Source organism: Zootoca vivipara, chromosome 10 (genome assembly GCF_963506605.1).
Source record: "Zootoca vivipara chromosome 10, rZooViv1.1, whole genome shotgun sequence".
Taxonomy (NCBI): Eukaryota; Metazoa; Chordata; class Lepidosauria; order Squamata; family Lacertidae; genus Zootoca; species Zootoca vivipara.
The window spans coordinates 34,377,756-34,401,486 of record NC_083285.1 but is presented as its reverse complement, the minus strand read 5'-3'; the positions used below and the strand labels follow the sequence as shown (position 1 = coordinate 34,401,486).

The window sequence follows — 23,731 nt, the reverse complement described above, 5'->3', positions numbered from 1 at the left end:
TAGATTCCTTTCTTTAAAAGTTGGTGTTTAGGACTACAATTCTCATCAGATAAAATGAGTTCCATCCTAAAACATCTGGAGGGTAGCAGCTTGGGGAAAGCTGATAATATTCTAGTGCATGATACAAAAATCTCTGGTTTTCTTTTCCAAAGGATATGTTAATGATTCAGTTCAAGCTAGCTCAGGTTTGAGAATAGATATGAATGCAAGCACGTGATACCAACCATGATACAAGTGGAACATCCACTACAACAGGTTAAAACCTTAAAGTATAGCAATTAATGTCACTGTGTGAATGTAAAACATCTCACTGTAATGAGACATAGTAATGTAGTCTTGTTAAAATACAGTAGACCTAATGACACTTGTCTTTTCTCTCCCCTTTCCATTTTTTTTATCATATGAAATTACAATGGGAAACCTGTAAACAGGGATCAGCTTCTCCTTTACTTTTCATATTATTCTTATAAATTAGTTGAGCTTACGTTTGGCAAGCTATGGAATACATTCAGAGTCCTTTGCTTTGATAATATGCCAAATAAAACAAAACAAAATAATTATTGAATGCAGGTCAGTGAGCCAAGACTGCAGCCTGCTAAGGAAAGCAACATTTTATATTTGGAGACTTATTAATTCTTTTTAATCCCTTTTTTACTTCCTGAACCCTCTGGCTGCCATGACTTTGCAGTAATCTGGGAGAGAAGAATCCAGTACTGTAGATGAGATTGTAGATCAGGGTTTCAGGTGGTTGTGGGCAATAGAGTATCAGTAAGTTGCCTTTTGTGTCACCCATTGAGCACCCCCTTCCCTCTACCCACCACGACCTCCCTTTTCTGCCCCTCCTTTCCAATCCTGCCTTTCCCCTCCTGCCACACCCCTTCTGTCTTTGGCCCTTCACCCATAAAACTAAAGCAAGTATTCTCCAATATAACAGCCCCCTATTGTCAAAGAAATCTGCCCTGAGTGCTCACTGGAAGGACAGATCCTGAATCTGAGGCTCCAATACTTGGGCCACCTCATGAGAAAAGAAGACTCCCTGGAAATGACCCTGATGTTGGGAAAGTTTGGGGGCACAAGGAGAAGGGGACGACAGAGGACGAGATGGTTGGACAGTGTTCTCGAAGCCACCAACATGAGTCTGGCCAAACTGCGGAAGGCAGTGGAAAACAGGAGTGCCTGGCATGCTCTGGTCCATGGGGTCACGAAGAGTCGGACACGACTAAACGACTAAACAACAACAACAACATTATCAAAGAAAAACCAATGCAAACCTTTGAAATCGATTGCCTTTTAGAGCTTTTCTGTAGGCCTGTACAGGGAGTGTACAGTTCCCTGCCAACTTTAAAATCGGGCAGTGGAAATTGTTGTGCTACTCTGCTGTGATTAGCATCTAACGGGATGAAAAGTGGAGAATTACTTTTGGTTTTTGTTTGCAAATGCCAGGCTACTCGTTAATATGCTTTCCCTCAACAAGTAAGCAAATTTTGACATATGCATTGGAAATCATGCCTCAGATCTGGTGAGAACTCGACTGGCACCTCCATGTTAGAGCTGAGATTTGTGAGAATGCTGTGCTGCCAAAATGGGCTGCTGCCAATCACACATTGTCCAACTGTGCAACTGATGGCAGCTCCAGACACTCTAAAGACACACATGTAAGAGCTGTCCCGGGCCAGCTTGTTTTTGTAGCCCTTGATCCCTCTCAATACACATGAATGCTCCAGGGTTTTCCAACTCCCTTCTATGCAGAGAAGTCCCCAGATAGCACACTGGGAGAGTTTGGGAGGAAATGTCCTTCATGCAGCAACATAGAAAAGCACCACAGTTATGTAGCACCCAAATGGCCCTTGGTTCAAAGTTTATGAAAGTATTTTAGAAATACTTTTTGTAGAAACTTGGTGGGTTTTAAAAGATCTAACTATGTTCCATGTGCTTTTTCTAGCACAATTGATTCTATGCACCATGTATCCATGAAGTCCAGGGCCCTCTTGGGAAATAATGTAAAATAGATTAGGGGATTAAACATGAAGAAATTGGTTTCCACTGGCTATATTATTAATCTTTTTCTAAAATAAGTTTTTCATTAAGACCTTTTATTGAACGCCCTGACAGAAGCTTCCTGATCAATAAAGGAATCCATTCCAAAAAGAAAAGGGGGGGGGGTGGATAGAAAATGATGCACATGGAATTGGCTCTAGGTTAATACATAGATTTAAAAATTAGTTTATTCTCCAAAGAAAAACCAATTGGCAGTGAGTTTCCATGGACTCAAAGCAACATAATGGAATGTAAATCGCTTTCAAAGTGCTGACTCTCTTGCACACTTGTTTAATGTGGAATATATTCAATTCTGTGTGGATGTAATGCATACCAAATTTATCTTGGTGGTGTCTGTTTAAAAATAATAGGTTCTACACTGGACTCATTAAACTGATAACTATTAAGTATATTCGTTGAACAGATGACACTGGATCATCTCTTGTGCAATCAGATGGAGTACAATAGGATTGGCTTGGTTTCTGCAAGGGCAGGGAGTGCATAATTGTAAAATGGATTTCATTGCCCCAAACGTCAGCTTAATTTAGCTTTACTATGGAGAAATAAATATGTGAAGCTTCTAGAACGAATCACTACAGCTACAATGATGAGGGCCGGCCCAATATTATGGCACATGAGGTGAACAAAAAAGAAGGGTGTTTTCCGCCCTCCCCTCCCCTGGGAAGAAGGTGTGAGTGAAGATCTACATCAGGAACAAGAGTGGGAGGAGACCAGTAGCCCCTCCTATTCACCAAGAGGCTGCTGTAGAAGTAGCACGAGGGGCATGCCAAGGAGTAAGTAGGCTCATCTGACGGCTTCAGTAGCAGCAGGTGAAACATTTACTGGAGGCGCGATCTGCTGCCCATGTGGATCCTGCCACCGGCGGCAGTTACCTCATTTTGTCGCATGCACTCAGAGTTGGGGATCCTACATTTTTGTTCTTTCTTTGAAGGAGAGTTCCGTGCCCGGGACTATAGTCTGCAGTAATGGAACTGGGTTAAGTGTCAAGCCCCACCCAGCACAGGATTTGAGTGCTGGCTCTTGAAAAGGTTGTAGTTGTAGAGCAATTGTAAAGCTAATTTATGGGAAGTGTTGACAGGTGTTGTGATCATTCGTTTTTGGTGTGACTCATTCCTTAGGGGTGATTTTATAAATGCTCCGTGCCCTTAAAATAAGGATAGAATAGAAGATGACATATGCACATGACAATCAATGAAAGGCAAATCAATTAAAATGTCAGATGAAAGATGTGCGCAAAGGCAATTAAAAGAGTGACAAAGTGTAGTGGTGTCTGCAAATAAAGATTACACTTCAAAATGGGTAAAGAACTTCGAAGTAAATGAGAATGTGGACTTTAGGAAGGTGTCTGCCCTCAGTTCACTTTTTAATGCTTCTACCATTAACAGAATAAACTCCTGGCACTGCTTCTATTCGGGGGCAGAAATAATCCACTCATCCCTACATTTTCTGGCATTATTCCCATAACACGTTTCTTCTTAGTCACTTGATGACATTTTCCTGTCTGTTGTATATTGGTAACAAATGTTCTGCTCCTTGCTGATAAATATTATCAAGCTTTCTCCATGGGACAAAGAGTAAGTTTACTGGAAGTCTACATGTTTAATTTGCCTTCATTTCCAGTTCAATGCCAACAATAGCTGAAAAATTAGGTCCTATATTTGTAAATGCATATATTATGGAAAGACTATGGCAGAATATTGAACACCTTCATGTACATTTCCTATTTTCCTTGCGAAGGATTGTGTTGCTCAGGTGGGTATTTTTTAGCATCCTCCCACTGTCTGGAGTTGTCAGTTGGTGAAGGTGAGATAGAGCATAACCCCGAGGGCATCGTGTGCAGTCTTTTAAGAGCAAAAGTTGAAACATAAATTGGCCAAGCACAAAGGAAGGCGACCATAGCTGCTGACAAGTGCAATAGGTTGATACTATTTCAAGAAGAAGAATTTGCAAAGTACTGTAAGCAAGTTCACAAGTACTGCAACAGTCTCTGAATGATTTCGTAGGTGGGACATGCCACTTGCTTTTGATGAGTATTTATTAAAGCTAAATGATGCTTGCTATTCGTTTTACAGCCCAATCCTAACCGTGTTTACCTCAGAACAATTTCCATCAATGCAATGCTACTTCCAAATTAGTATGCTTAGGACTGCAGTGCTAGGATTCTTGATGCTGGTAATTAAGCAGGGTTAAGACAAAACCAATTATTTTGTACAAATGTTGAGCTGCATCAAAAGCCCCACACCCTTCTGACAATTTCCCACAGTGTCTGTGACTGTGTTTGCAGCCTTGTTCCAGCTTCTTCTCAGTTTCTTTCTTAGTTGGGTTTGTTTGTCTTCAGGGGCATTGTTAGGCAGGCCAATACAATTGACCACATAGCTTTGTGATGGCATTCAGTTACGGTGTGATACCCACTTGACTGGAATCATGGATGAGATTGATGGCTTCGGCTTCTAGTGCTCTTACTCCCAATGGACTTTGTTTGCCTTCACTGACATCATCACATGGCCAAGATGAATGGATGTGTAGCATTGTAACACCACCTCATTTGCTATTTGATCATTGGTTGGCTGGGGTAGCCCATGTGATTAACATAGGAATTAAAATGCGGTGGACAGGGAGGAAATGACAGAAGCAGCAAGGGGTTAAGAAAGCAATGTCTTAGATTCCCAAGCCCCCAAGTAACTGTTTCCTCTGAACAGAAGGTTCACACACACTGGGAGGGGGGGCAGGGCACAGAGAGTGAAGGGGCCAGTCACAACACTCCAGCCCTCACTGCTGACTGCAGGCACCCCCATTCCAGAGCCCCCTCAAAAATCAAGAGCAATGCTCTCCTCCAACTGGAATCCAGAAGCACAAGGCCACTGAGAGGAGAGGAGGCAAAGCACTGCTGCTGTTCACAGAGCCACTGGCTTGGATCCTGCTGCTCCTGGCACTGCTACTGCTCTTCTGGTGCAGGCGGGAGACTGACCAGCTGATGCTGTACTTGGCGGGTGTGATCTGCCACCCCCAATGCCTGCACCCCTAGTGTGGCCCATCCTCGTGTCCTTCTTTCTGAGCGTTGGTTCCTCCAACGCCTGGGAAAGGAGCACTGGGCCACGCTGGGGGTGCCTGCGTGTGGGTGCCTGCTTCACACCCTCTCAAAAATTCATGCCCCTCTGGAAGCCTCCCCACTGCATCCCTGCTTTCACCCTGCCCACTGTTGGATTCAGCCCCACCACCAGCTGCATGTGGCGCATGGCAAATTGCCACGAAGAGAGAGTGGTTTTGAGGGACAAGGCCAGCTCACAGCCACAGCAGCCAGAACAGACAGGAATCCCTGCCATTGGACGATGTCACAGCTAACTTATTCCAATTGGATATCTTGAATTTAGCCTGCCTGCACAACTGGCTGAAGGGCAGGCAGGCCTCCTGACGGGTGGGTGTGACTGGGTCCAACAAGGTCTCCATTCAGGTCTGCTCCCCAGGGATAAAAACAAGCCCACCTCACACATGACACCGCAAGAAAGCAATGTTTCCTCGACAACATCATGGGCAGACCCATCTTTGGATGTCACTATGTTTAATGTGGTGCACAAGTAGGAAGAGATTGAAAACTTGGGCCCTGTTTCCATTGGGGAAACCCCCCCTCCAAAAAAACCACCTCTATATTTCCCTTGAATAGCCACATTTCCCTTTAATTCTGGATAAAAGGACAGAGAGCTACACTAATGGTCCTAAATATGTGACAAAAAAGGACTGTTAATGTAGGAGCTTTGAAGGAATCCAGGTTGCTGATGTGCTAGTGTGGCTGAGTAGTGGTGAAGTACTGAAGAACCAGTAGAAAAGTTGCTCTCTTACTTGAGTGATGAGGATGGGACTTTGACATGATCAACGCCTAAATACCACCAGTGTGTCAGCGAGGCAGAGCAACAATTGAGCCATAAATTGTAAAGATATACAATCCAGAGCAACACAAATAGTGCATGTCAGTGCTATGTAGAGTTTATGCTTTCCAGCTCCAACTCTTTACCAGTCAAGTCTTTTTTTAAAACAGAAGGCCAAGCCAAGAACACCAGGAGACATTCTAAATGTGCATGTTATTTTAAAACTGGCTGGGGTTGCCTTGTGCTTATTTTTCTTTTGGCATGAACTTAACAGCAAAATTATGTTCCCAATCATGCACTTAGGCCACATCAAACTGCTCTTCATCTTTGGACAGCTTTAGCATTGCAGCCCAAATTAATTAATTAACTTGTGTTCCTTAGTTTAACTCATTCTCATTGTCTTTGTCCCTTTATTCCCAAGTGCAGGAGCAAATTAACATTTCCATTTTTCTTAACCCACACACCCTTCCTCTACTCAGAGTCTTTTTCTTTTCTTTGTCTGTGCTTTCCGCCTTGTTGCAATTTGTGAATTTATTTTTTTTAAAAAAAAGAATAGAAAATTCAAAGGAAATGTTAATTATCCCATGTTTCACTTTTTCTGTTTAATACATAGTCATCTCATTACTTGAGATGGGATGCATGCCTTTAGGAGCAGAAAGAGACAATTTTCATCTTATTCTTTCAGGTTTTCCTCCTCACCAACAGCAAATAAAAAAGAAAAAGAAAAAGATCCATGTGGGTTTGGGATTCCGATATAAACTTTTCATATGGAAAAGTGTTAGGTCGGATTTGGCCCTAAGTGTGCTAAAACGAAAAACAGGTGATGCATTTAGATAACCTAATGGGAAAAAAGCAGAAGGGCAAACAGAGCTAGGAAAGTATCCATGCTGCCATCTAGTGATTATAAAAGTACAACTAAGTTTTTTGACACATGCAACATTACGCTGCGCCACAGCTATGACATTACTGTTTCAATACATCCTTGGTACGGCTCAAGCATTTCATTCATTTATTTATTTAAGCCCTGAATTTTCCAGTTGTATCTGATCATTTTCTTTTCAGATGTAGCTCTTCGAAACAAATCATTGGCTGCATTCCCACCTCCCAATAAATATCTGTAGATTTCTGAAGGCTGCTTTGTGTAGGTCTTGTTAAAGACTTATATATGAACATGCAACTGAGGCCTCTGGGTGGGTTATAATTCTGGGACTGTGGTGTTCTTCATGCATACGAGTTTGTTTGTTTTTTAAGTGTCCACACAACATTGTTGCCATCAGAATGCCGTTTCCTATTCGCCGCAGCCAATTTTATTCAGATTTACCCTTTCCAGGGAAAATCCAAATACAGTTTTAAGACTCACCAGTGTGATATCTTAGTGAAGCATTTGCAATTTTCACCTCTCATCCTGAAGCACCCTGACAGCACCCTGAACAGCTTCAGGTCTCTTGCGTGGAGTTTCGAACTTGTTATGGGACTAACCCTGCTATTGTAGGGTAACGTGACCTACTTCAGGTGGAATCATGTGAGAGAGATCAATGAAAGCTGGATTTTAAAAGCAGAAAACTACTAGCGTTTTTGTCACCAACTATAAACATTCTTAAGGCAAAACTTCCACTTCATTTGTGGCATTTGTGCTTGCCATGCCTTCTTTGCATTCTTACTGTTTTCTTCCCTGCTATCAAACATTCACTAATCGATTCCCAACACTACAGTCTAGGTTCAGGCCCATGCAATTTGACTAAATTTTGTAGAGATGAGTAAACGATTTTAGATTGGAGTCACATAAATGTTGGTAGTATTTTGTTATTATTACTCTGGTGCAGACATGGAATATCTGTGTCCTGCATGTTCTTCCTTTCACAGAGGGAGCAAGAAAAGAATGTGTGTGAAATTTGTTACCTCCACTAGTAAGACCTTCTTAGTGGTGGCTTCTATCCTGTGGGATTCCCTTCCAAAAAAAAAAGGAACTAGCTTCTGATTTTAAAGAAAGTTTTACAAACCTATCTATTTTTTTCAGGCTTTTAATTGCATGTTCTGCTGCTACGGTTTATGGCATTTTGAAGTGTTTTTGGCCAAGCCTTGTCCAATTCATTCATTATTTTATGATATTTAGCAATATCATTCAATTCCTATCAGCCCTAACAAGCATGGTCAATAGTCAGGGGTGATGCAAATGGTACTTCAACAACATTTGGATGGCCAAAAGCTCTGCACACCTAGTGAATTGTGTATGTTTCTTGAAAACCACCTTGTGTAATGGGTATGGTGCCATCCATTTTTTAAAACGATGGCACAGTGTTTTAGACACAGGCTATATTTGAAAGAGATCAGTAAGAAATTGGTGTGATGTCTTTACACTGGATATTATTATTATTATTATTATTATTATTATTATTATTATTATTATTATTATTATTATTTTCATATGCCAAGCTGTTCCATGTTTGTAAACATTAGGCTATGAAATTCAGTTTATGATTTCTTATATGACATGAAGCAGCTGATAAAGACGTGAAGAGATGTAAGAAATTCTGAGGAGCAAAAGTTTTGTAGTGTTTTTAAAATTTCACCTTACCAATTGTTTCCCACAAGAGCTTATAGAAAACCAAATTTCCATATGTTTTTTTCTCCCTTAGGAGATGCCCTATGCCTTTCTCCATATGAGATTCACACTGAATTATCTGGACAAAATGAGATGCTTGAGAAAGCGATCTGCAGTTTCCTTCCTAGGAGTCCTTGTCATCTGCTTGTTGTTCATGAATTTATACATTGAAGATAGCTATGTCTTGGTAAGTTTGGTGTATGGAACAAACTACCCTTTAAAACTATTGGATAACAAAAACAAATACAGGTATGTGAGGGTGGGCATTGTCCTCGCCTGTGAGTCATAAAATCCAAAGGGATTGCGGAACTGTTTGTGGGCTGTGAGACAGAGTGAACGATTTATTTATTTGCTGAAGAGATGGGCCTGAAAGCAATGATAGCATTGCCTGTTGGAGCCTTTTCTTCATTTCTGCATGATTTATTGAGCAAATGTGAAGCACTGAAACATCGACCATGCTGCACATCTTGAGTTCAGAAAAAGATGGAATCTGCCCAAAGGTCTAGCAATGTTGGCCAGGGGAAAGGGGTGGAAGGTTTCAGGATACTGGATGCTGAAACTGCAAACAAACAGTTCTGGTTTGTCTTCAGCTGGAGTCATTTAGAATCCTTCAGCCGCTTCCTAGGTGTGTGTGGGGGGAGAACAAACGGCCATGTTGGCTCTGACCAAAGGTCCATCTATTCTCTTTCCAATGGCATCCAGCCAGCTGCTTCTGGAAACCCACAGAAAAAAGAGAGTATGAAATGGATGGGCTGTGGTTTGTCCTCCACATTTGCCCACCCAAGATGACTTTGAGAGGAGGATTCTCCCAACTTAGAAGAACTGGGCAAAGTAAATAAATTGCTTTTCCAATTGATTACACAATTCCTTGCTATTAAAATACCACAGAAAGCATTCACTTTTTTATATGGCTGTTCAGGCTTCAGTCAACAAGATATTTCCAAGTAAGAGAATCCAACAGTTGGTCTTTTTTATTTTTTGTGTTCTGCTCAGCTTTTGATATATGGCTTCTTTTTGTGGCACCATCTGCATTAAGATTGTGGGCGGGATTTTATTTATTAACAACCCCTAACTTGTGATTAGATGTGATGTGGCTTATACCATATTTTCTGTCAATCTGGCTGATGCCTCCTTTGATTTGCTAATTGCTTCAAAACCCCATAGATACATATCTGGGATTTTTTAATTTATTGTGGCTTATGCTGTTTCTGTTTTGCTTGTCTTTAGATCTTTTTGTGAACTTCCCAGATGGCATGATGTATTGTGCTTTATTTGACTTCTTTAAATTAAAATGTGTTTTTCCTCCATTGTATCTTTCAAAACAAATTTGGCACATCTCATTGCTGAGCCTCCGCTGTGTTTGTCTAGTTCTTCTGAGATTTTATGGTTCATTCAGTGTCTGAGATTAGACATAATGAGAAGTAATGTTTTGTACTCACCATAGTTAAGGTCACACATCATGGTCTGAACTTTCAGATAAGCTATGATCTAGAGACACTTGGTGGTTTTTGTTAATATATCTATGGTACAACCTATGACTTGCAAACTAGCTTCAGACCATGGTTGCAGATCCTGCATTGTCAGTGCCAAACAAACCACAGTTTGTGAGTAGACTGAAGCTCAAATGTTAAAACAAACCACAATTTAGCTAAACAGACCATGGTTTCATGTTACATCTGAGCTTAGCCTATATATTAGGATGTTGAAACTTGTCGCTTTTGTTATTCTTCTTCCTGGACTACAGGAAAGCTACATACATTTTTGAGAGCTTCCTTTCTCATAAATTCAAATTCATGAGAAAAAGAATAATACAGAGATTCCATGGATCTGTTAAATCCTTAGCCCTCTAAATAATCATGTCAAGGTGGTGGGAGCAGTGATAAAGATGCTCAGTTATCCAAGGGCAAAATGGTAAGATAAGAATGCCAGGGAAGATTATATGTGGGATGGTGTCAGGAGTTGGCACAGTTGGGACATTGCCAAGGCACATTGTCCAGGAATGACCCCTCAACCTAGAGTCTTCTGTTGCTCCACCTCCTTGGTGTTGCTACCTTTTCACCTGCCCTCTCTAAGTAAGTAAAAAGTGTGAGGTGGAAGAGAAGTATTTTTTGTATGCCTTGTCCTCTCGCTCTGGGAGGTGGTGTGGATTTATTCCCGGGGGGGGGGGGGAGAAAAGGCAGTGGACACAGGATTAGCATGTTCCTGCCTGAGACATCGCAACATATAGTGCCCAAGTCATGGAGCATAGTATTCAAAGCCAGCTAGGTTATTTTGGCACCTGAGGCTGAATATCCCCCTCTATAGCAGCAACAGCAACAATGTTGGCTGCCATTTCATGACAGTCAAAATCTGCTGGCTAATAGGCACTTATCTCTTCCTAATGGCAGGACTGGTTCTCAACGGGCAGAGGCAACACTGCTGCCAAAGTCGGTGTAAAATCTGAAACCAGCATTGTCCCCTCCAAAAAAAGAAAGAAAAAAGAGGACTTCTGAAGCTTTTTCAAAAGTATTATACAACAAGTAGAGACATAGAGCTCTTTGGATTTCCATGCCTTATTCAGAATGCATTCCATGTGTCTAGTAGTGTGCCTTAACCAATGCTGCCTAAAATGTGTATTGATGTTGCCATGGAAAAAAAGAAGGAAAATCAACATTTCAATGCAGAACCTCCTTTGAGATGCTACAGCAAAGCAGTTTTCACCTCTCTTGAGAAAGAGGGCTACAATATACATAGATGAAGCATAGCTTTGAGATGTATTGAAGAAGACACTTGCACAGGAGGTAGCTCTGAAATGTACAGCAGTACCTTTCATACATGGATTTGTTTTATTGGAAACACATTGTGTCCTTGTTTCAAAGGAGTGTTTTGGATCTGTACTTCATGGGCAGAACTTATGTTCCATGGAAAATAATTCCAATATATAATATCATTATATTCAAATAAAAGTGGGAAAGTTATTAATCTCCCCAGGCATGTTAAACAACTTCAATGTTTAACAAGCTGTCTATCTATTTGACTGTCAATGCAATTTAATTCTACTCCCCCCCCCCAATTTTTTTTTATCTTTTCTTAACTTTTGGATGATCATATATCTCAGTTTGATAAGCAGATATACAAATTAACCTTCTGACTGTGTATTCAGCACAGCCCCTTTATTCCTCCTTGGTTTTAGTCAGACCAGCCAACCTCTAATTAACCAATGTTTACTGTTTCATCCAAATGAGGACAGTATAGTTAACAACTTTTGAACAAGCCAAGATGTTAAACTCTGGTTTGAGGTTGACCGGACATCCCAACTTGCTGTGAAGCTGTTAATCATTGCTTCTGAATTTGGAAGAAATGGGGAAATGTAGTTAATTGGAAGCCTTCCCAAATTGTTTGCCAAAAAAGAATAAAGTGTCTGAAATAACAAAAAAAAAATTGTATTGATATTTCAGTTTAATAAACAATATATGATTAAACACAGACATTGTGTTTCTGATCCACATCCTGTACATTAATGCTCAAGTTTAGAAAGTAATACTGTATATTGACAGTGCAGATTCAGAATCACATATCTGAATACATTTCTCTATCCCCTATCAAGTTGGATGTACACTGTTTTTACGCAAATGATAATGCTTGATTCTACCTGAAGCCACCTGCACATGCTTATAACCAGGCTAATAGGGACTAATCTACATATATTTGCAATGTAAGGATGTGTTTTCATCCCTAAACCCCTCCCCATTCCTCATACTAGCTTCTGAATTGTGAATGTCTTGCTTTTTTCTGTTTCTCTACCAACTGCTAGGATGGAGACAAACAGTTAATCAGAGAAACAGCCACACATCAATTAAACTCAGAGCGATACGTTCACACGTTTAAAGATCTGTCCAATTTCTCAGGATCAATAAATGTTTCCTACCGCTATCTGGCTGGCACACCTTTGCTAAGAAAAAGTAAGTATCTGAACATTTCGATTTCATTAAGTAAAGCAAGGTTTGTATCTGACCTAATTGAAGCAAGCAGAGAAAAAACTGCAAGTTCGATGTTCTTGCTTAGTAGAGTTGGGTGAAAGAAGCTTCAATTGATAAACTTTACTTTCCCGCAGAATGTGTATGTCATATGTGCAAAGTGCATGAACACGAAAAGGAAGAGGCCTTCATAACCCCCTTAATGGAAACACAGTTTTAGGAAGGGCATAGGATTGATACTTGAGTGGGGTTAGTGATGAGCAAATATGTCAATTTCAGTTTCTCGTTTTTCATTTCGGTCAGTTCTCCACATGTCTACACCAGTTTGTGATTTATTTATTTTTAAAGACCTCGTGAGAAATTAATTCAACATTTTTTTGGTGTGAATTTATCTTACTATGCATATTTTATATGCATTTTTCCATAATATACACATTTTTGCAAAGCGATTTTCCCCTAATGCAATGCGTTTTTGTACATTATTGTCACTAATATATGTGTCTATATACACACTTCAGACACACAAAACTAGATAGTTTCAAAAGCCATTTATGATGTGATATTGGGGTGGGATCTGCTATCTAAAAGGGGAAAAGGCAAAAGGCCTGCTGGCCATATATTTCCTATGGCCTTTGTAATTCAGATAACATATTTTTATTAAAACATCAACTCTGCTTTTATCTCACAGAGATAAAAGGTGACACCAGTCATGATGGCTATGCTCTGTCTCCACAGTTGGAGGCAGTAATGGTTCTGAATACAAGCTGTTGGAAACCATAAGAGGAGAGGGTGCTGTTGTGCTTAGAGCTTGCTTGTAGGTTTCCCACAGGCAGCTGGTTGGCCACTTTGAAACCAGAATGCTGGACTAGATGGGCCATCAGCCTAATCCAGTATACTCTTCTTTATATTCACATGTTCTGACAATATTTGTAGTCTCTATTTTTTAACATCTTATTATTATTATTATTATTATTATTATTATTATTATTATTATTATTTGCTTCTCCTATTCAGGGTATCTAACCATTGGACTGTCCTCTGTCAAAAGGAAAAAGGGGAATTATTTGCTGGAGACTATCAAGTCCATCTTTGAGCAGTCAAGTTATGAAGAGCTGAAGGAAATTGCAGTAGTGGTCCACCTGGCAGAGTTTGATTCATCTTGGTGCGATGGGATGGTTCAGGATATTTCACAGAAATTTGCCCATCATGTAATTGCTGGGAGGTTAATGGTGATCCATACGCCTGAAGAATACTACCCTGTATTGGATGGCCTTAAGAGAAATTATAATGACCCAGAGGACCGAGTGAAATTTCGTTCCAAGCAAAATGTAGATTATGCTTTCTTGCTTAACTTTTGTGCTAACCTTTCTGATTATTATGTGATGCTAGAAGATGATGTTCGGTGTGCAAAAAACTTCTTGACTGTTGTTAAGAAAGTCATAACCTCACGAGAAGGAACATACTGGGTGACGTTAGAATTTTCAAAGTTGGGCTACATTGGGAAGTTGTACCACTCCCACGATCTCCCTCGCCTGGCCCATTTCTTGCTGATGTTCTACCAGGAAATGCCTTGTGACTGGCTGCTGATACATTTCCGTGGGCTGTTGGCTCAAAAGGATGTGATACGTTTCAAACCATCTCTCTTCCAGCATATGGGATATTATTCATCCTACAAGGGTGCTGAGAATAAATTGAAAGATGATGACTTTGAAGAGGATTCATTTGACCTTCCCGATAACCCACCTGCCAACCTGCACACTAACATGAATGTATTTGAAAACTACGAGGCAAGCAAGGCATATAGTAGCGTTGACGAGTACTTCTGGGGCAAAGCTCCCTCGACTGGAGATTTCTATATGATCGTCTTTGAAAAACCTATTAAAATTAGCAGAATTAAAGTTGTCACTGGGACAGAAGACCGACAAAATGATATCTTGCATCATGGGGCTCTGGAAGTTGGGGAAAGAATTGTTGGTGGCAAAAAAGGGAGACAATGTACTACTTTCTTGCGGCTAGGGGAGTTTAAAAATGGAAACTTTGAAATTGCAAATGTGGAGCACAAAGTTCTTTTTGATATTAACTGTATGAGAATACTTGTTACCAAAAGCCAAAAGGAATGGTTGATCATTCGGAGCATTAGCATATGGACTTCACAGAGCCCAAGTCAATAAGGCAAATGTATCACAGTAGGTTTTTCTCCTTCCTTATAAGGGAAGCAGGCCCCATCGCTTGAATCCCAAAAATGGTGCCACTCCCTAAATGACTTCACCCAACCCGATTTTTACTAAAGACATTGTCAATCTGGGAAATCATAAAACAAACAAAAGCAATCTAGTTTTTCCTAGTTCAGTCAGGCAATATACAACTACTAGTTTGATGGAATGTTTGAATTTTTTTAGGAAGTGCAAACAAGTTCTTGTTCATCTCTCAAGCTCCAAATCCACTGCTCTGTTGTTTTCATCTCCCCTCTTGGGGGAATTCCGATGTACTAAACAAAGCAAGTGTTGTTTCATTATTTAAAGGTTTTGTAGGCCTGTGCCAGTATATTGTCAAAAGAATTTGACTCCATCATATCCACATATAAATTAAAAATGTAATGGTGGTTTGTGTTTGTACAGTGGTTGGTGGTTTGTTTTGTTTTGAAGAAAGTTTTGGTGACAGAACTCCTGTTAATGAAGGTGGTAATCTCTACTGTGAGAACTGTATGAAAGCAGTGTTGATACCCTTTGCAACTTATTTAAAATGAAAAATACATGCTCTGTTATGAATCTGTAATGCTCATTCTGTTCACCTCAAGTTCTGTAAACTATTCTTGATCTCAGTCACGATGTATGGTCCTACCATGATTCATTACATTGAAATGATGCACCAATTCAATTTTATCTGCCTTTAGCTTCATTCCCCAGTATTCAGTTTGAATTACGGGAGTAGCCTTTCTGTTTTGCATTAGGCCTATCCATCATATTATACTTTAAGGTTCTTTTTGGTCTTCAAGTTCTGCACAGAGGACACTTAGATATGTGACAGCTGCAGAAATGCAGACAAGTCTGTAACATACAAGGAAGATGTGGGGAACCTTTGCCCTCCAGATGTTGCTGAACTTCAACTCCTATTAGCCCCAGCATGCGTGGCCAATGCAGATGGAGGGCCATAGGTTCCCTATAGGATTTGATGTACATATGGAGCTCCAACCCTAAGAGGTACTAAGTCAAAGTTATTGGGGGCTGCAATACAAGAAGAGCCAAGGACAGCTGTAGGGAAGAAGGCCATCCTGGCCTTGGGACCGGGTCATGGTAAAGTGTGCTACTAAAGTGAACTACTAAAGTGATCTACTGAGTTCTGTGAGCACAGAAGGTCCCTGCAGCGCTAGGCATTGTAGCCAATAAGAACAACGAAAGAGACTACTATTGCATGGCTCCATTTCATTTCAGTGAGTCTTTTCTGCTTTGCTCCTCTTGTCAATGGAAGGCCTATCAGTAGGTGGGTTTATAACAAGCAACTCTTTTTCATACAATATCTTTGTTGTATTGCCATGTGAGATATTTCCAATCATTTCCCCAGCCATCCACATCAGCTTTTCCTTTGCAGCTTTTTTTTAGAATTTTTTTTTTTTAGAAATCTGTCATTCACTGCTGTTTCCCCAGTGTGAGCTTTTTGTTATTGTTGTGGTTGATTTAATCATTATGAATAAGTCAACTTTGCGCACCCCGCACCCCAAATAAAGCAGGTGTCCCCAACCTGGTGCCTTCCAGGTGACTTGGACTAAAATATGTATTGTCATTCTTATCAGCTTCATGTGGCATGCCAGCTACAGCTCCCTCTGGATCTGGGGATCACCTAGCCATGGTAGTCAGTGCATTGCTGACCTCAAGACTGGATTACTGCAATGTGCTCTGTGTGGGGCTGTCCTTGGACCTTCTCCAGAAGCTAGTTAGACTTCTGATAGGAAGAGTTGGAAGACAGCATACAACCCTTTTGCTAAATCACCTGTACCAGCTGCCAATCCAGGTTCAAGGTTCTCATATTAACAATTTGGGTCCAGCCCTTATATCCCAGCTTGATCACTGAGAACATCCAGAGGAGAACTGGAGGCACAAGTGTCCTCAACCAGGTCATGCATTTAGTGTTGCCGGTCTCATGCTATGGAATGCTCTTCCAGGGGGAGATTTTTGCAGGATCATTCTCTATTAACTTTCAGGCATCCCCTGAAAACCTTTTACTGCCAAAAGTCAGCTTAAATTTTGTTAATGATTATTTCGTATTGTTTTGATGGTATGCTATGTTTTATTGTATTTGTACATTTTGTTGTACACTGCCTTGATATTTTACATGAGATGGCAGTACATCAATACTTTTCTAAGTAATAAACAGATATCTGACCATTGGCCATGCAGCTTGGGGATGGTGGGAGTTGTAGTTCAAAAATATATGGAGTGCATCAGGGTGGGAAATGCTGGTGCAAAGCTGGTAGAAAACTCTTGCACACTATAACAGTTTTGCTTTGGAGATACAGTTGATAAATACAGTCACACTTTTAAAACACTACGTACTTTTAAATCATTGGTCCTCATTGCAGTTCCCCTCATGTGGGTCCCCTTCCCCCGACAGCTTGTAGCTTTAATGTATTTAAAGTGTACCTTGTTTCGTTTTACAGATTTTTATTTTTATTTTATTTCTTATTATAGCAGTACATTGATACTGCCAATAATATACAGATAATAAATTAACAATATAAATAGGATCAAGAGAGAACAGAAACTGCAACTAAACATAATGAAGAAATGAATAAGAAGTGTTCTAGGGTGATAGTGTAAAAAATGTACAGTTGCTGTCAAATTATGATGGTTCTATGTTCCACTAGGAATGCTTTCATCTTGATAATTGTAGAAGGTTCATTGAAAATGAGAAACAAGAAGCATATTTATTCTTTCCAACACTACCTTCAAAAAAAAAAAATTCATTTGTAGTGTCTTACCCTCCTCCCGATATAAATCCATGTGTTTTTCCATGGTCTATCTAGGGCATACAACAAGGAGACAGAATGACATAATATCTAGTAGTTTGATACAAAAAATGAAATGTTGTTGCTAACACACACATCTTTGGCTACAATCCTGTGCATTTACTTTTAACAGATTTGGAAAGCTCACCTGAGACCTCTTGAGTTTCCCATTCCTGGCTCCAGCCTCACAGCAGCCCAATTAAAAGAAGCTTCTTCTTTTTTTTATAAATACTTTTTTTTATTAAATTTTCCAATTAAAAAAAACAATTCAATTATTTCAATTATATCCAATTATACATATACATATCAATTAAGCCAAATATTATGCCAAATCCTTAAGACAATTTTTTTCGACTCCCCATGCTCCAAAATCCTGGGATTTTAAACAGCTGTTAACATTGCCATCCTAATCCTATTATCAAAATCTTACTGTTATCCATCATAGTCCCAATCTTTTCAATAATCCTTCTAGAACCAATTAAAAGAAGCTTCTAATAAGCTACAGTCTTTCAGAATGTGGCTCAAACCTGATTGCTCTCTCATCTCTTGACTTTGCCTAACTCTGCCTTGCATCCTTGAATTTGAATCCTTTCACCTTTTGCTGGTGTTCTCCTCTAGGGATGCATGAATCTGCCAATTTTGGTTTCAGATTCTCATTTTTCCAATCGTAAATTCAGTTCTCCACATATTCACATTTGATGATGGTGGTGGTGATTATATCCTCATGAAAATTCATCCACAAATTTTCCCCAAAATATAGCTTTGTGTATGCTATTTTGCCTAATACACATTTTCACAAAACATTTTTTTCCTAATACTGTATGATGAGTTATGTATGCTGCTTTCACTAATGTATGCATTTTAAAGCTTTTTTTTCTTTTACCTTATATGCATCATTGTACATATGACTTTGCTGGAGAATTGCATTGCAAAACAGGGAGAAGTATATTGTGTATTGTTAGAGAACGTGTAAGTTAGCTAAGTTCACTTTTAAATTGAAAGTGAATTGAATTTCTCCCCATTCCATTGTTCTGTCTCATGATCAGGGGCATTGCTAGATATTAAAGGCAACAGCTCATAAACAGCTCATAAACAGCTCATAGGACAAATTTGCATAAATGTGTAGAGTGCCTCTAGCAGATTAAGGTGCAGGTGAGGGCTGCAGTCTCACTGGCACTGCACTTCTGCCGCATGCCCAGCTGACCTGAAAGCAAAGTGAAACATTATTTTTCAATTCCCCCAAAAGCAGAGAAGTGGGAAGAGATCTGAGGCCAGTGCATAAAAGACTCAGAGAGGTCAGGCTCTCTGGGCTTCCCTTTAACATCACCTCTTCTGATGCCCTTAAGGTTCTTTAGCGATGCCACTCAACTCTCCTGGCTTGCTGAGCAGCTCTGCATATGCATTCTCAGTGCACAGATGAAGACATCCCCTGAGGAAACCCTGCATTTACAGAAGTTCTGTGTGAGGAAATTGGGCTCAAGTTAATCAGCAGTTGGGATAGTATGGATGGAAGACACTTTAAAAAATTAGTCCATATTCCTCTCCCTGACTGTTATTGAGTTATCTTTCGAAGATAAGTACATCCGACATTTTTTTAAAAAAGCAAAAACTGCAGCAATATTTCATTTTATTGAGCTTGAAGCAGTTGTCATTGTGCATGAACTGTGAAATTGGCATTTCTGAGCCCGGTGCTGGAGGTGGTCTTCATCATGACAAGTGATGTCAATTGTGACAGCACCAGTGATAAATCTCTATGGAAGCAACAGTAAATAACCTCCATTCTAATATTGATTTAACTGACAGAATGGAAGACTGTCTTCATTACTTGAAAGTTAAGTCTTTCTTGTTTCTGTTATGGTGAAACTAGGATGAGTACAGTATTTCCACAAGCTGAGCTGTGGGTGCAGGTGGGTAGGCTGCCAAGGGAGGGTGCGATTTGTCCTTCTTTGGCAGAAGGAATTAAAAAAGAATGGAACCCTCTTAAAGGGGGGAGGGACCGGGGTGTCATGTGTTCATAGAACTTAAGGTCGAGGCCATCATGTCAGTGGCAGGCTCTAACCCCTGCCCTACGCACATTCTAACACATATCTGCAATATGCCCATGTGTCCATAGAATCATAGAATTGAAGAGTTGGAAGAGACCCCAAGGGTCATCTAGGCCATCACCCTGCAATGCAGGAATTTAAACTAAATCATACAGGACAGATGGTTGTCCAAGCTCTGCTTTAAAACCGCCAAGGAGGGAGAGTCCACCACCTCCTGCGGGAGTCTGTTCCATGGTCAAACAGCTCTTACTGTCAGAAAGTAATTCCTAATGTTTAGTCAGAATCTCCTTTCTGGAAACTTGGATCCATTGGTTTGGGCCCTAGTCTCCAGAGCAGGAGAACCCAGGCCTGCTTCATTTCTCACATGACAGCTCTTCGGATATTTCAAGGCGGCCATCATATCTCCTCTCTCTCTCCTCTTTATGAGGCTAAACATAACACAACTCCTTCAACAACTCCTCAAAAGGTTTGGTTTCCAGACTATTTATCATCTTGACCACTCTTCTCTGTACATGTTCCAGCTTGTCTATATCCTTCTTAAATTGTGGTGCCCAGAACTGGACACAGAATTTTAGGTGTGATCTTACCAATGCAGAATAGAGTGGGACAATTATTTCCCTCGATCAGGACACTATATGCTGATGCAGCCTAAAAGCTTCTTTTGCTGCTGCATCCCACTGTTGACTCTTGTTAAGCTTGTAATCTACTAAGACCCCCAGTAGACCCCCTAGCAGACAACAAAAAGGTAAAATATCGATGAGGCCAAATTAGGAAAATATATGCTAGAGTAAAATCAAAGTGTATGTCTCAAAATGTGAGTAGTCCTATCTGAACAAATGACAATATAGTGATTCTGCTTCCCAGAGCCAGGGAGAAGAAGCTGTTACAGCTACACTGTTGACAGTCTATGAACTGAGCATAAGACATAGCTGCCAAGTTTTCCCTTTTCTCGCGAGGAAGCCTATTCAGCATAAGGGGAAATCCCTTTAAAAAAGGGATAACTTGGCAGCTATGGCATAAGAACACCACCAGTTTACAAAATCCAGTCTTGAATAAGATACACCAGAAAGGGTCTGGATGTTTGAAGACTACAATCATTTAATTATTAGCCAGACATTCCTTCTATGTTATCCCCTTTATCTTTTGGGCACCTAACTCTGGCATAAACCCTTTTCTTCACTTGCATCTGTGGCCCACTCACATGGAAAATCAGCAGCTCATATCATTTATATACAGTATGTTCTGTGTGTTGGTTCTAAAGGATGGAGCTCATGTCAAAAGGGATCTAATGAATAATGGTTCTGCAGTCGGATGCTACTCATGGGGAAGAAAGCAAAAAAAAATCTAACTGGTGCAATAAATAGAGGTTGTGGAGGAGACCACTGCCTGTTGGCCTTCTCAGACACACCAGTTTCACCCTATTATATTACTGCCTATTGACTGAAACACCAGCAGTTATTGGGGTGGTGGGGTGAGGACTGGTTATCGGAAACTGCTGTAAAATGATTTATTTTAACATTTGCTTTAAAACCCAGGAGACAAAGGCAGCAAGCTATATTTCATCTAATTTAGGGTAGCATTGGAGCTGCTTTATATTAAGTCAGGATATTGGTCCATTTGCTCTATATCGTCCACACTGCCTAGCAGTGGCTCTCAGGGATTTGAGATCAAAGGTTAAGGCTGGGAAATGATGGCAGGGATTGATCCTGGACCCTTCTGCATACAAATCTCATGCTCTCCCTCTGTGCTATGACCCATTGCATTTCATTGTGTTATTGACTGCAACCTACATGTACCTGACCCATAGCTCAACTGCAGAAAGCAGGGCTGCAGGATGCCATCAGAATCTGGGCACACCACGCAGTTTCATACCTGCCAAGTTGCTGTCAGAGAAATAAGGGACCGGGCCGGAAATAGCAGACCGGAAGTAGCGCTGCTGCCATTTTGGAACTGGGCGGAGCATGTTCAGAAGTGACTTTTGATGCTGCTTTGCCCAGTTCCAAAATGGCCACCGCGCCAGAAGTCGCACTGCAGCCATTTTGGAACTGGGCAGAGCAGCATCAAAAGTCACTTCTGAACATGCTCCGCCCAGTTCCAAAATGGCGGCAGCGCTACTTCCGGTCTGCTATTTCCGGCCCATGCTCAGCCCAGTTCCAAAATGGCCGCCGTGCCAGAATAAACCGGGGGAAAACAAAAAACAGAACAGGAACAGCTGGAAAAACAGGAACAGCTGGAAAAACGGGGATTTCCCGGGGAAAATGGGAGACTTGGCAGCTATGCACAGTTTAGCTATTTTACACAAGATGACCAGACAATATAACAGGACATGAAGGCTTGTTACTGAAAGCTGCTGTGAATATGTCAACCCCTTCACCAATTTCTGTTCAATAAGTAACATCTGAATAGACCCTATTCACCCTGCAAAGATTATTCTCCATAAACTTTATGGCATAAACAATTTTCAAATCATCCTCTCTGGATGAAAGTTTCATTTTTGGAGTTCGATTCACTTCCCAATCCTCAGCCCATTAAAGCAAGCACAATAGATGCTTGTACCAATAATCCCAGGAATGTTGTGGTCATCTGTGCTTGGAAATGTGTTGATGTCATTTGCATAAAGTTGGTAAAAAAAAAACATTTAGTGGAAAGAATGCCTGTCCTGAGCAAACATGCCAACAGGAAAAGAAATCAAGCATAGCACTGTATGTACCTGCAAGGCTGTTTCACAAGAGCATTATTATTCATGTGGTTCCAAGAGGTAGGAACCTCATAGCTTTCTTCTCATAAATCCTGCTAACTTTCGAGGGTGGTTTGGCAAAGGCTTTTTAAAAGCACAATGTCCCACTAAATAAATGATCTAGTGAGTAGCACTGCGACACTCCCGAAAGCTTCTCTTTCCCAAAGAGAAGAATCTTTGTTTGATTTATTCAACTCAAATTCTTTCACAACCATCCACCTCTCTAATCCCTGGGAAAACAAGGCATTTTAAATACCTTCTGGAGGCTCAAGTTCAAATGCCCCTGCAATTTCTCTAAATTTAAAAAATAACCACTAAGTTTAAATCAACACACATCTAAATATACATAAAAGGCTAACTATTTTTAAAATTACCTTCTATAGTAACTGACTATTTTTATGGCTAGACATAATTCTTAAACACAGTGCCATTCTTTTTTGTCTCGTTGCCTGTATTGGTGATGAAGGAACCTGATCAGAGAAGACTAAATATTATAAGCTTGTGTGGAAAACAAAGGAAAAGTAGTCTTGGAAATGCAACATGAGCCTCTCTGTGTGTACACACCACATATTCCAAACACATCCCACATTGGCACAAGCAGTACACAACATACCAAGATGTAATTTTTAATCCATTTAATCAAAGCCATGTGTAATTGAGTGAGTTTACAGACATACCAATGAACTAAATGTCTCATGCTTGAAACAATTTTGTCAACGCATTTAAACCATAAATGACAGTTATTCATTAGCTTGTGTGGGAAATAATATACTGTGTTATTTGGGAAGCTGGCTATAATTTTTTATATTTGGTGCTTCGCATCAAACGCTGAAGCAATGTCCATTTCTTTTGAGTACAAACAGGGGTAAGACAACTATCATGTCTACAGAAATTAATTCATATCAGTTGTCAAAAATTCTGGTGCAGTATTGATCCAAGATGGAAAAAAGTTAGGGTTAAATATGCATGACATTTTGCGTTAAGGAATGTGCTGCCAGCTGGACAAGTTCTGCTTGCAAATGGTATGAAACAACTCAGACCATTGTCCATTCTGTGCTTGAGTGGAATACTGTTATTATTACTAGACAGATATTTCCATTGTTTCATAAAATGCCCATGTTGGTTATTGTTGGATATCTTATACACTGTTTTGAAAGGTTAACAATGACATAAATAGATTTTACTTATTCATTTACATGATTTCTAATTTACACCTTCTTCTTTTTTTAAAATCATTTTTATTAAATTTTCCACTTTAACAATCCAATCAAATCACATTAAACATTCCAAATTATACATGTACATATCAAATAATCCAAATATTCTGCCAAATTATATTTTTGGGGGGGACTTCCCATGCTTCAAGTTCGGAAGGCTCTGATCATCATCATAGCTCTACTGCATTTCATAATCATTCCCGGTGGTTCCTCTATTTCTTTCTGTTGTTATCCTTCATTCTTTCGCAGCC

General features: G+C 40.2%; 1 protein-coding gene across 1 annotated transcript in view; it reads left to right on the top strand.

The window, feature by feature from the left end:
* The window catches only part of MGAT4C (MGAT4 family member C), a 236,108-nt gene extending 221,280 nt beyond the window's left edge, over positions 1 to 14,828 (top strand). Inside the window, exons 2-4 of the mRNA XM_060279406.1 lie at positions 8,558 to 8,710; positions 12,317 to 12,464; positions 13,494 to 14,828. Of these exons, the coding sequence (XP_060135389.1) occupies positions 8,561 to 8,710; positions 12,317 to 12,464; positions 13,494 to 14,650 (1,455 nt within the window). The 5' untranslated portion in view covers positions 8,558 to 8,560 and the 3' untranslated portion in view covers positions 14,651 to 14,828. The remainder of the gene's footprint in view (positions 1 to 8,557; positions 8,711 to 12,316; positions 12,465 to 13,493) is intronic.
* The last annotated feature ends 8,903 nt before the right edge of the window (positions 14,829 to 23,731 follow it).